The sequence below is a fragment of the Sceloporus undulatus genome, chromosome 1, assembly GCF_019175285.1.
Source record: "Sceloporus undulatus isolate JIND9_A2432 ecotype Alabama chromosome 1, SceUnd_v1.1, whole genome shotgun sequence".
NCBI lineage: Eukaryota > Metazoa > Chordata > Lepidosauria > Squamata > Phrynosomatidae > Sceloporus > Sceloporus undulatus.
Window position 1 is genome coordinate 259,827,119 of NC_056522.1, and position 12,160 is coordinate 259,839,278.

At 41.8% G+C, this 12,160-nt stretch overlaps 1 protein-coding gene across 1 annotated transcript in view; it reads left to right on the plus strand.

Moving 5' to 3' along the window:
* The window catches only part of RIC8A (RIC8 guanine nucleotide exchange factor A), a 36,946-nt gene that overhangs the window by 973 nt on the left and 23,813 nt on the right, over positions 1–12,160 (plus strand). The window contains 1 exon segment of the mRNA XM_042476426.1: positions 4,184–4,231. Coding sequence (XP_042332360.1) covers positions 4,184–4,231 — 48 coding nt within the window.

Sequence of the window (12,160 nt, forward strand, 5' to 3'; positions counted from 1 at the left end):
CATCATCATTATCATTATTATTTCTTACCCACCTCTCCCCATAGATTGAGACAACAACAATTAGCAAACAACATCATTTAAAACATATCAGTTTAAAATACACGTAAGTTTAAAAAGACAAATAAGATCTACACATATTAAAACAATCCACATTTAAAAGTCATAATTTCAGAATTCACAATTTAAAAATCATCTGGATAAGCCTGCTGGAGGAGATTGGTCTTTAATGCTCTGTTAAACGAATACAGCGTATTCAGCTTTATGACCACTCTCTTTCCCTTTCTTGCTAAAAATTAGATTTACATGCCTAATGGTTGTGCTGTTTTGGCCAAAGTGAGATTGGCAGAGAAATAGATGGGCAGATTTGTGTCAGCAGAAGGGAAGATGTATGGCATTAACAATTATGTTGGCCCAGGATGTGCTGTACATGGAGGAGATTTCCTATGTGATGTGTAATTTAAAATGATTAAAAAATGACTTCAGCCAACAGCATTCTGAGGCCTCAACTAGCAGTCGTCATCCTGGATTCTTTTTTTATTGGAAGTGCTGGGAATTGCACCAGGGACTGTCTTTGTGCAAAACATGTGTACTGCTACTCAATTTTCTGCCTGAATTATAAGGGAAAGTTTTACCTCTGTGAAATTTTATTTACAGCAAACACAGCAAGGCTAAATTGATCACCTACATTTTTAGGACTACAGGAAATTCTTTTAGATAATTTGGGATGTTTTACCCAAATTGGATATATGCTCCACTTTTGTCTCAAAGAATGTCACTCAAGGCAGATAGCAAAATCAGTGTGAGGGTAGGTGTGTCAGGCCGCTCAACTTAGACATTTGTAGAACAATTAAGAGCTTTGTAAACAAGCAGTCCAGTTTAAACTGTTTCTTTTAGTTTATGGATAGAATCATCATTCTTATAGTATTCCTCATTTTCTCTCTTTTGTTTCTTTTAGTATATATGCAAAATAGAAAAATATTTAAAGAGAAAATGTTCATAAATGATTCAGGGTTACTTCTCACTGTGAAAAGAGATAAACTGAAATGTTCTATGAATTTGTGTTGTGGAGCCCCAAATGATGAGGCACAGTAGATAATGCATGGTTACCACAGAGTTGGTTGTTCATTACAATGGCAATTGAAAGACATTTGTTCCAAAAGGCCTGTCATAAAATTAGCACTTTTATTGTGTACTTCATTTCAGGACATAAATGATCTTGATTTGAGACTAAGAAGGAACCTCATCCATTAATGTGTAGATGTTTGCCACTTACAATATGAAACCCAAACCAAGATGTTATCTGAAACAGAGGTTTTCCAGTTGCATGGAGAGATGGGAAAAGCTGCAAGTGTACTACTAAGGATCAGTAGTAGATGTGTAATAATTGGGAAACTTCTTTGAGGGATGGTTTGCCTACAACTTCTACATTTTTCTTGGAATGTGCAGCTATAGGACAGTGTTAGTGCAAACTCATGTGCCACATATTCTTAATTCACGTGGGATCACTAAGCTTAGCTAGTGAACTCCGTGAACTGTCTTAAAACATACTTCAAAATATTCTGTAGCTTATACAGTGGTTTCTTACTAGACATGGAAAGCTTTTCCTGGACTTAAAAAGTTTGAAATATACTACTAAGGAAGTACAAGTACGGACCCCCCCTCCCCACATAAGGGAAAAAACGCATATGCTGGAGCCCCATTAAAAGTAATGGGGCTTGTGCCTACAGCACGGTGCAGGGCACACGCAACAGGCACGTGCCCCATTACTGCTTCCAGGCGTGCCGAGGCTTCTTCTAGTGCAGGCTTCCTGCGTATGCTAGAAGCCATGTATGGTGCGCCCGCGTATAACACAGGCGCACTGTAATAACTATTCAGGATGGCAAGTGAAAGGAGTGAAAGGAGTTTTATATGGACCTGTGTAGTAGTAGTAGTAGTAGTAGTAGTAGTAGTAGTAGTAGTACTTGATAGTGGAAAAGTTAAGATAATTCAATAAATGGAAAACCCTTTGCAGGATTCTAGGGAGCTGACCAGGGAGTTGTACAGGAGTGCAGGTTCCCCTTTCAAGCACAGGCAGGAAAATCCTATTTGCTTCCCCCCCACCCCATGGTCTCTCATTTTCTCTCCGCTGTATGTGGAGGATATCTGTAGTTACTGATCAGGAGGCCCAGTATTTCAGATGTTGAACTGTGTTGGGTAAGCTGGTGGCTTGTCAAACAGTGGCATACAAGAGTCTGCGGTTCCTTGGAAGCTTATCAGGGAGTTCACAACTTTATTTATTTGATGTGTATTTTGGATGTCGCCAGGGTCCTCAAACATATATCATAATGGATTCATGAGGAAAAATATGGGGTGAGAAGAGATGACAATAATAGGAAAAACCAATAATTAATTGAGAAGACCAGTAAAGATGGCCATGTTACCCTGAAAAACAGCTTAAACACCCACCCAGTATTACTGTTCTTCCACTACAATAGGTAGCTGTAGGAGTGTGAAACATATTCTAGGGTGCATTCTCAGTTCAATGGTAAATACCAACAGACTTATAAGATATGCTTCCTAGTACTCATCCTCTGCAATACATGTAGTGTTTCATAGCAAAGGCAGATCTTGCCTCTATCAAAATGTGGTGGTTTAGAGGGATCTCAATGCAGGGAGAGGCCACTCCCTTTCTTGGCCATGTAGGGATTAGGAACAAAAGGCAATATAACCTCATGCAGACTTCTTTTTGTCTCTCAGCCTTCGTCATTCCCAGTCTGTCATATGGGGGATAATTAAGACATTTAAGTATTGTGACAAGGAGCACACATGTGAAGAGTTCTGAAGGTTTGAAATAATGGCCCCATACAGACAGGTGAGAATAAACTGCTTCGGGTCACTTTGGAAGTATGCTGTTTAAATGATACATGCGTCCTAAGAGTCCGGAAGCTGCACCAAAGCCATGCTCCATTCCTAAGGACTGGAGCATGGCTTTGGCATGGCTTCTGGACTCTTAGGATTCATGCACCTTTTAAACAGCATACCTCCAAAGTGAACCGAAGCAGCTTTATTTTGGCCTCTGTACAGGCCCAATGATACAAAAATAAAATATTATTAAATAGTATGGACTGTTGTACCCTTCTGGACAATGTTTTGAGAAAAGAAATGGGAGTTAGAATTTTCCAATTATTCTGCCTCTTTCTTCAGAGCTAGTTTTTATTTATTTTTATTTATTTATTTCAAGGACTTATATCCTGCCTTTCTCCCACAATGGAAGTCAAGTTTCAGAAGAGGTTGTGAAGGGACACTGTTGTTCCTCTCCATGGGAGCTATCCTGTGGCATCCCATGGAGGTCAGGTTCCCCCCCCCCATCCTTTAAACATGTACTGGGTCCTGCTGCGGCTGGTAATCCAGGTTTATGGAGTGTAGTGCTATCTATGCTGACAACACCCAGCTTTATGAACCAAGCTAGACATTATATGGGAGTTTTGTGATTGGAACTCCATTTTCCGCCCTTTTACCCAAAACTGTGTGGTGTTTGGTTTACATTGTGACCATAATTTGGGAGAGAAAATGTAACCTTTTCCGCAAGACATTTTCCCACTGAAAATCAGCTGACTGCTTAAGCAGCTGTTTATCTGATTCCAAAGATGAACAGAGCTCTGTATGCCCATGGATTTTCCCTTTGCACTACCAGTTTCCTTTAGAAACTCTGTCTAGCTAGAGTAACCTTGTACCTCAGCCTTATAATGGTGTATTACACTTTAGATAACTACCCTATTTTGAAGTCATAAGCATGAGGAAACTTTTCTCTGTTTTCTTGGGGGGATATGACTGCAATCTTGAGAGTTTCCTAGTGCATTTCTGCTGGCTTCAGAGGGCTTTCTTGGTGCAAATAGCTTTAGAGAGTACAGTCCAAGCGTACTTGAATCTGTGCCTTGCATCATAAACCACTTATAATTCTATCCTAAGTCTCTTTGGGTGTTATTTGTGCTCTTCACCATTGCATTACATGAAACCCAAAATATCTTCAAAGCTCCCACATTCCCTTAAACTAAAAACTATCCCTACTTTTGCATTATTTACTGGTTTGACATTCTGTGGGTGAGTGTTCAGTCAGTGGTCATTATTTTTTTTCAAAACTTTTCTGTGCGCTTAAAAAGTATTCATTCTCAGTTTGTTTCAGTCTTCTGCTTTTCCTTCCCAGAAATCACAGTGCTTCACCTTTGAAAATGAGGAACAGGAAGAAAGAAAGGTAAGTTCTGTTTTTGTTTTGTTTCATCCATCAGGAACAATGAGGCTGACAAATTGTAATTTCTTTGAATAGGAGAAAGGGTTAAATTCTCCTCTTCATGTGACAGCTTTTCCTTCCAGACCAAGGTTGCCATTTTGAGCATGGTTGTTTAAAAATGCACTTAACATAACATGCAACATAACTTTCTGAAGTCAAAGTGGCAAGAGCCAGAGTGAGGGCAATATTGACTCACAGGGTTTGAACTACTGGTAGGGGAAAGCATTGCATAAGGAATGAAGTATGTTTTGATATCCAGACACAAAGGATCCATTTCTCCTGATAGTTTTCGATACAAACATAAGAGAGCTGCCTTGGGCAGCTGATCCCAACTATTGGTGCATGGAGCCCAGTATTGTCTGCTCCCAGTGGGCACGGCTCTTGAGGTGTCTGACAGATTCTTTGTGATTGTGTTGCCACTTTGCAGCCTTTACATTTGGAGATGCCAGGACTGAATTCCAGACCTCCTCTGTGGTACAAATACAGTCTACTGCAGGGCTATAGCCTCTTCTTTTATTTTTGGAATGGTTTCATGTGGTCCAGAATGTCAAAAACCTTCTGTTAGAACTGACTGCAGTGATCAAGAAGATGACTTAAACACATTAATAAACAAGGCATGTGTGCCATATTCATTTGCCTGGTGACCTGTAGTATATTGTGAGTGAGTATTGTGGCTGGTTTATTGTTTCCTTGGCTTCTCTAGCCAGTATCCTCTAATGACAGCCATTTTCCTTTGGGTATTCATCATATCCTTGTAATGTCTGTTTTATGCCACTGACCATTGCAGTATAATTTGACAGATTGTTCCATACATTAAATTTGTTTTGTCAGAAATATATTTTTCAATGTGAAGTTGAAGTCTTTCATGACTGGCATCCCTAGTTTTTGTGGGATTTTTTGGGCTCTGAGGCCATGTTCTAGAAAAGTTTCTTCCTGATGTTTCACCAGCAGCTGTGGCTGGCATCTTCAGAGAACGTTGGCATGGAAGTGGGTGGGGTATATATACTGTTGGTTGACAGGAAGCAGTTTACATGTTAATCTGTGTACGTATTGTTCTGTTACTTAATGACAAGGCCTCAGGGGGTCTAATGAATGATCCATTGTCTGCTGGGAAATGTCTCTCATCCTGGCTGGTTTTCATTTGCATGGGCTGGGTCTTGATTTTGGTGTTTTTCAGGACTGGTAGCCAAACTTTGTTTACTTTAAGAGTTTCTACTTTCCTGATGAAGTTGTTCAGGTGTTTGTGGATTTCAATGGCTTCCCTGTGCTTTCTGACCTAATAGTTGTTGGCATGGTCCAGAATTTCAGTGTTTTAAAACAGCATTTTATGAGGGGTTTCCCCGAAGACAATGGATCGTTAATTAAATAGACACACTGTAGGCTTTGCTATTCAACAACAGAACAATATACAGATTAACATGTAAGTCGCTTCCTCTCAACCAACAGTATATATACCCCATTCACTCCCATGTCAGCATTCTCTGAAGATGCCAGCCACAACTGCTGGTGAAATAAACTCTTCTAGAACATAGCCCAAAACCCCCCACAAAAAACAATATTTTTTCAGTTTGTCTACACATCTTATCTTGAATATGATACCCATAAATACCTGAAGCAGCAGGATACAGCTGTGGCACCTTCTGCTTTGCACTAGTCCCTTCATCCAGCCTCCACTCTTACATGATAGTGAAACAAGGATTCTAATTTCATTGTATAACAGGCAGGAGAAGAAGATGGACACTATGGAACAAAATAAGGCAGCATACTGCAGCTGTCAACTCTTGTCAGTTCTGCAGCACTTTTACACATATGTAGGCACTCTTATTAAGTGAAAAAACTGAAAATTCTACTGTCTGTCTAAATAGCTGAATCCAAACCTTCTCAGGTTTAGGGATGTTGAAAAATTCTTAGGAGTATCTTCAGTATGGCCCAATTTTGTAGCAGATTTGCAATCATGGATGTATTCACACTGTAGAATTAAAGCAGTTTGACAGCACCAACTGCCATGACTCTATCCTACAGCATCCTGAAATTTGTAGTTTGATAAGGCACCAGAGTTCTCTGACAGACCAGGCTGAATACCTCACCAAGTGACAAATCCCAGGATGCTATGGGATAGCATCATGGCAGTTAAAGTGGCATCCGACTGCTTTAATTCCTCAGTGTGATTCACCCCATGTCACTGGAGAAAGTTTGGATCTGGTGTAATCTGGCTTCTCCCTCACTCTAGCCTCTTTTCTCCCCATTTTTTGGCTTTTCTGCTGGTAGACCTTTTCCAGAAGAGTAGTTTTGGTAGTGGACTGCTTTGTCATCAGGTCTCTGAGATCAACAAGTGGAATAAGGTTCTGCCAGGGAAGAAGATTTCTTCTAAGAGAAGAGGCTTAACCTGCTATAGTTGGCACATCTTTGAAGACTGTACTGTAATTTGTGTGTCTTTTGGAGAAATGATGTGTGTATGAAAATCATCTTAAAATCTTTTTTTTTTATCTCTGAAGTTGTTACTTGCATACTTGATAATGTTTTGGCATCATTACATTATACACCTTAATTTCCAGGAGAACTGTATATACTTGTCTATAACTCCAAAAATGTATGCCCCAAAATCCCAGGTTGGCTTATTTATGGGTCACTATGGTAATGTGATAGCAGCTCTTTCAGATTTCCCCATGCCATGTAGAGAGGAGCTTATTTCTCTCTGGAGCCAAACAGAAAGAGTCCTAGGTGATTGATTGATATTGCTGTTTGTTTAAGAGTTCCCCCTCCCACCCGCATGTCTGGCTGAAATGAAAGCTGAAACTATGAAAAAGTCTCAGTGAGACTCACATACACACATCAAAGGAGCCTCCAAGTTTTACCCTGGACTTACCCACGGGTCATGGCAAAATCCATAATTTTGGCCCCAAAGCTGGACCTCAACTTATACATGAGGTCAACTTATCATTGAGTATATACGGTAACTCCCAAGAGCACATTTGTATAAATGTTCCATATAAATTAAAAGAAATTATAAGAAGTGGTCATTGGTAACAAATAGTGTACTTCATGATGAAGGCCTTTCTCCAGACAAATCATAATAATTAAGGGGTTTGGCTCTATCATTAGGCAGTTCTGTTAAGCCAATTACAGTGAGCTACCCTAAGTCTTGTAAATCCGTGGAGTTTTTTTTATCCTTTTATCCACTGATATGTGCCTAGCCCAGCAGACCAGCTATTATAGAATTTAAAAAAAAAAAAAATTACTATGTTAACAGCAGTAGTATAATTATTACAGATACTTAATGAAAAGCTTCTTTATTTTGGTTTGTAACTGTAGAAGAGGTTTGTGTTTCTTTATAACTTATTCACTGTTAGTTTCTTCAGGCATCATTGTGTGGAAAAGTGGGGTCTCTATGGAGCCAGCGTGACATAGTGGTTTTGAGTGTTGGACTAGGGTTTGATTCCCATCTTGGCCATTAAACCAGCAGGGTGACCTTGGGCAAATCAAACACTCTCAGCCTCAAGGGAAGGCAATGGCAAACCTCCTCTGAACAAATCTTACCAAGAAAATTCCATGATAGGTTCACCTTAGGTTCACTGTAAGTCAGAAATGATTTGAAGGCACACAACAACAATAGTAACATCAGAAAGAGAAGGAGTAGGGAGTTTGGGGGGATACAGACTGGCACTTTGTGCCGGCCTGTGGGCAGAGTCACAGTGTAGTGTCTGTACTCTCGTTGCCTTGACTCAGCCCCCATTGTGCCATGATGGCCGCACCCGTTTACATGGTGTACGGCATCATGGCACAACCCACGCGCAGCACCCAAATGGCACAGTGCGGACAGTCATCATGCTGCCCCATCGCAGCTATGATGTCCCTTCCATGGAGTGAAAAAGTAGTTCATTTTTGGGGCTTCTTTTTGCTCCCTGCGGAGGCCATGGTATGCAGTTGCTACAGCCCCAATCTAGGGCGAAAAGGGGCGGTGTCCACCTAGGCTTGCCATATCCCACCCGGGGGCGGGACTTTCCCAGTTTGGGGCAGGGCCACACAGTCCCACCCTGGTTTGGCCCCTCCCCCAGGACCCCCCCCCCAGCAAGGCCCTGGAGGCATCTCCACCCCTCCCCAATGGCTGTATGCCACCCTCCCCGCATCCCTGCCTGGCTTAGCCTAGAGAGCAGGTCTTAAAGACATCTGCTACTCAGAGCTATTGCCAGCCCACTTGGTATATATACCCTGCAAAAGGCATTACTTTCAGGTTACAGTGAGCAAAGAAAAAAAGGCCATCAATTGTTCCTGTTTCACTGGGAGTCTAAATGCCTCCTCTTTTCAATGTCTACCACTCAGTATTGTTGTAATTCTTTATCACAGGGTCGTTTTTGAGGCCCTAAACACCTTTCCTTGTAATATGCAAATTTCTCCCAAAGCTGACCAATGGGAAAGAAGCAATCAGCCCCCCTCCACTTGGGTTGGTTTTCAATGGCTTGGAAGGAAGAGATTTTGCCTTGCAAGTTGCTGGTAAATAATAGAAAGCTTTGGGGTTGCAAAAGGCTGCAGAAATAGTTTGACCCCCCCTTAAACATCCATGGCTCAGTGCTATGGGATTCTGGGAATTGTAGTTTCTTGTGGCACCAGAGCTCTTTTGACAAAAGGAAGCTGAATGGTCCACAGAGGAGGCGGGGCAGAGCCTCTTGCCAGCAGTCTTCGGTGGAAGAGAGGAGGCTGATGGTCCTGGCCACCTCCCTTGGCTCCCTCCCTCCCTCCTCCTCCTCCTCCTCCTCCTCTCAGAGCTCATTCACTCTCCCTGGCTTTTCTCTCCCCCCCCTCTGCACTTTGAGACCCCTTTAACTGCCAAAGCTCAATGCCACAATAAACTACAATTCCCAGGATTCCATAGCACTGAGCCCTGGCAGTCCAAGCAGTGTGTTTTGGACACAGAGATCCTCCAAATGAATCCAGTCCCTAGCTTTTATATCTCTCACACACACTGCAGGAATAATAACCCACTTTGAGACTGCTTTAACTCAATGCTAGGGAATCCTGGGAATGCTAGTGTTTGGGAGACATTGAGACTTCTCTGTCAGTGATGGCTCTGAGGCTACAATAGACTACAATTCCCAGGATTCCCCAGCACTGAGCAGTCTCAAACTGGACCATTTCCTCAGTGTGGATGCACCTGGCGAGGCATTCTGGGCACTGCAGTTCAACTACGTTTGGAGGGTTATGGGACTCCCTGTCAGAGATAGCTCTGGGGCCACAGTGTACTACAGTTCCCAGCATTCCCCAGCACTAACCCAGGACAGTTAAGTCACTCTCGAACTGGATTATTTCCTCAGTGTGGATGCAGCTTTGGTGAGGAACTCTGGGCATTTCAGTCCAGCATTGTTTTATTTCTGCAGTGTATTTTGGACCAGAGACAAGGTGACCAGGCATCCTCCTCCTTTTCCAGGACATGTCCTCCATTTGGATCATGGCTAAGAAGCATGGATTTATAATTACATGGGTGTTTTAGCTTTTATTTTTGGCCATGTCCTACATATTTTTGCTTGGGTGCCCTACATTTTGGGGTGAGGGCATTGGTCACCTTGGTCAGAGAGCTTTCCAGGGGTAACTGCCATTCTGCTGTGGTGCTGGAACAAACCACCATTCCCAGAATTCCATAGCATTCAGCCAAGACAGTTAAAGTGGTCTCAAACCAGATTATTTCTCCAGTGTAGATGCAGTGTAGATGCAGCCCAAGTCTTTTGCCTCTCTTATGCCTGAGATTTCAAAGCCCAGCCTTGGCACCACAACAAACTACAAATCCCAGGATTCCATAGGATGGAGTGATGAGAGTGAAAGCAGTGTGGCAGCAGCCAAAGTGTGCTTAATGCAGTTCTGAACATGGTGCACCTCTTGCCTACAGAGTCTCACAAGACTTTTTTGTTTAACAACTTGTACCCATTAACTCCATTTCATGTCTCCTTTATTTAGTGGGGAGGAATACAGACAAAACAAGTCAAAATGAAGGAAAACCAAAGTCCCTTGACCAAAGGGTTTGGTTGTGGAATAAGCCTCTGAAATATGCAAGAGGCAATGTTAAAATAAAGCCATGTTCAATGCTCAAATGTGCTGTTTGGAATGGGGAGAGGGGGGTGGCCAGAAAGGGAAGTACATTTCCATGATCTGTCTATGAATAATGTCAAAATGTCCTCCATTTTGATCATGCCTAAGAAACATGCATTTATATTAACATTTCTAAAAAAGCCTCAATTTTTTGAGTGTCCTCCATTTTTATAAAATGTGTCCTACATTTGAAAACGTTGTCCTGCATTTGTCCTACATTTGTCCCGGTTTGGAGGTCCTCACTTATGGCAACCCTATGTCCACCACCCATCTGTATAACCCCTTTGTGTGGCCCTTGAAATGTGGTTTGTCTCTTATTAGCCCCAGCCAACAGAAATAATGGTGAGGGATGATGGGATTTTCAGGAGAGCTGCTTAGCAACATCTGGAGGTCTATATACTGCCCATCTCTGTACAGGGGCAAACACACTTTTCACTGTGCACAGAGACCAGTGTTGTTTTGAATTAGTCCAAGACAGCTTTATTTACCGAAAGTGTAGAACTGTTCAGCCCATCCTAAATGCTTCTTTAAAGATGGGTTATGGAATTAGGTTGTGGCTACATGTCGTGACTTGGAAGGTATCTTTCTTGCATATCCTGCTGTTGCACATAGCTGTTTTGTTTCATTCTCTTCTCCCAGTTGACTACAGTCTCACTTCACTGTTCTGAGCCACAACTGAGTCACCAATTTTTATGGACAGTAGTTTGTTACATATATATAAATAGAGCTGTTCATTAATATTAGTTAAAAGAACACTAAAGCAAGAATCCCATGCAACGTTTATTAATAATGCTTCAAAAACAGAGTTCTCCTAAGACTTGATCAAATTTGGATGAAATGACACCATGACTTGCAGAACTCAGTCGTGCCAAGAGAAGGAAAATAAAAAGGAGATATCTGCCAAACCTAAATTTTTCCAGTTTTAGATTCAGCATTAAAGCTCTGCAATGCAAAATGCACTCTCTGCTGGACCAGCTTGCTCCTTTATTATGACACAGAGAGTGCAAAATCTCACACGTCATTAAAGCCAAGCCTGGATTCTCTTCCTCAAATCTTGCATGATTACTTAGCCTGATCATCCTGATTCCATGACTGAACACTTGACTGGTCAGCCAATAGGTCCTTTTATTTTAGGTTTAGCAAAGCAGGTTTATCTAGTCTTATGCTACATGGCTCATTTTATGACAGAAATGTGGGTTGATAACATCAAATGCTACTCCTAACCCTTGGTACTTACTTGTAACAATGGAGTATTTTTATCACTTGAATTTAGAATCCAGCCACAGATATTACACATCTGGACTTTTACCTGTATGGTCAGTTCTCTCCAAATGCATAAAGGTGAATTAGATGTTTGACAAAGCTAGTGGGACTTGCAGCAAACTGTTGCCGACTAGAGTGATACTGTTCAGTGTTCTGCTACTTCTCCTTATCCTGATTTTCTGTTCCCCCTCCACAAAAAAACAGCCAGCATTGAATGGTCACAGTAAGCACTTTCAGTCTTCACAGGGCTTTTCCTATGGGGGGGGGGGAGGTTGTCCACTACACTTAAGGTCTCTCCAAATCCTCCCTCCCCATTATTTGTTTCTTTGCAAACTTTCAGCTTCTTCCAAGCCTGATGATAACAGAATCATAGAATCATAGAATTGGAAGAGACCACAAGGGCCATCCAGTCCAAACCCCTGCCATGCAGGAACTCTCAATCAAAGTGATACCAGCCTCTTGTGAGGATGTTGCAGTTTTGGCTACAAAATGAGTGGTGTTAAGCATCAGAAATGAAACAGGAATGATGCACTCATTAAATAAGCTGCAGTG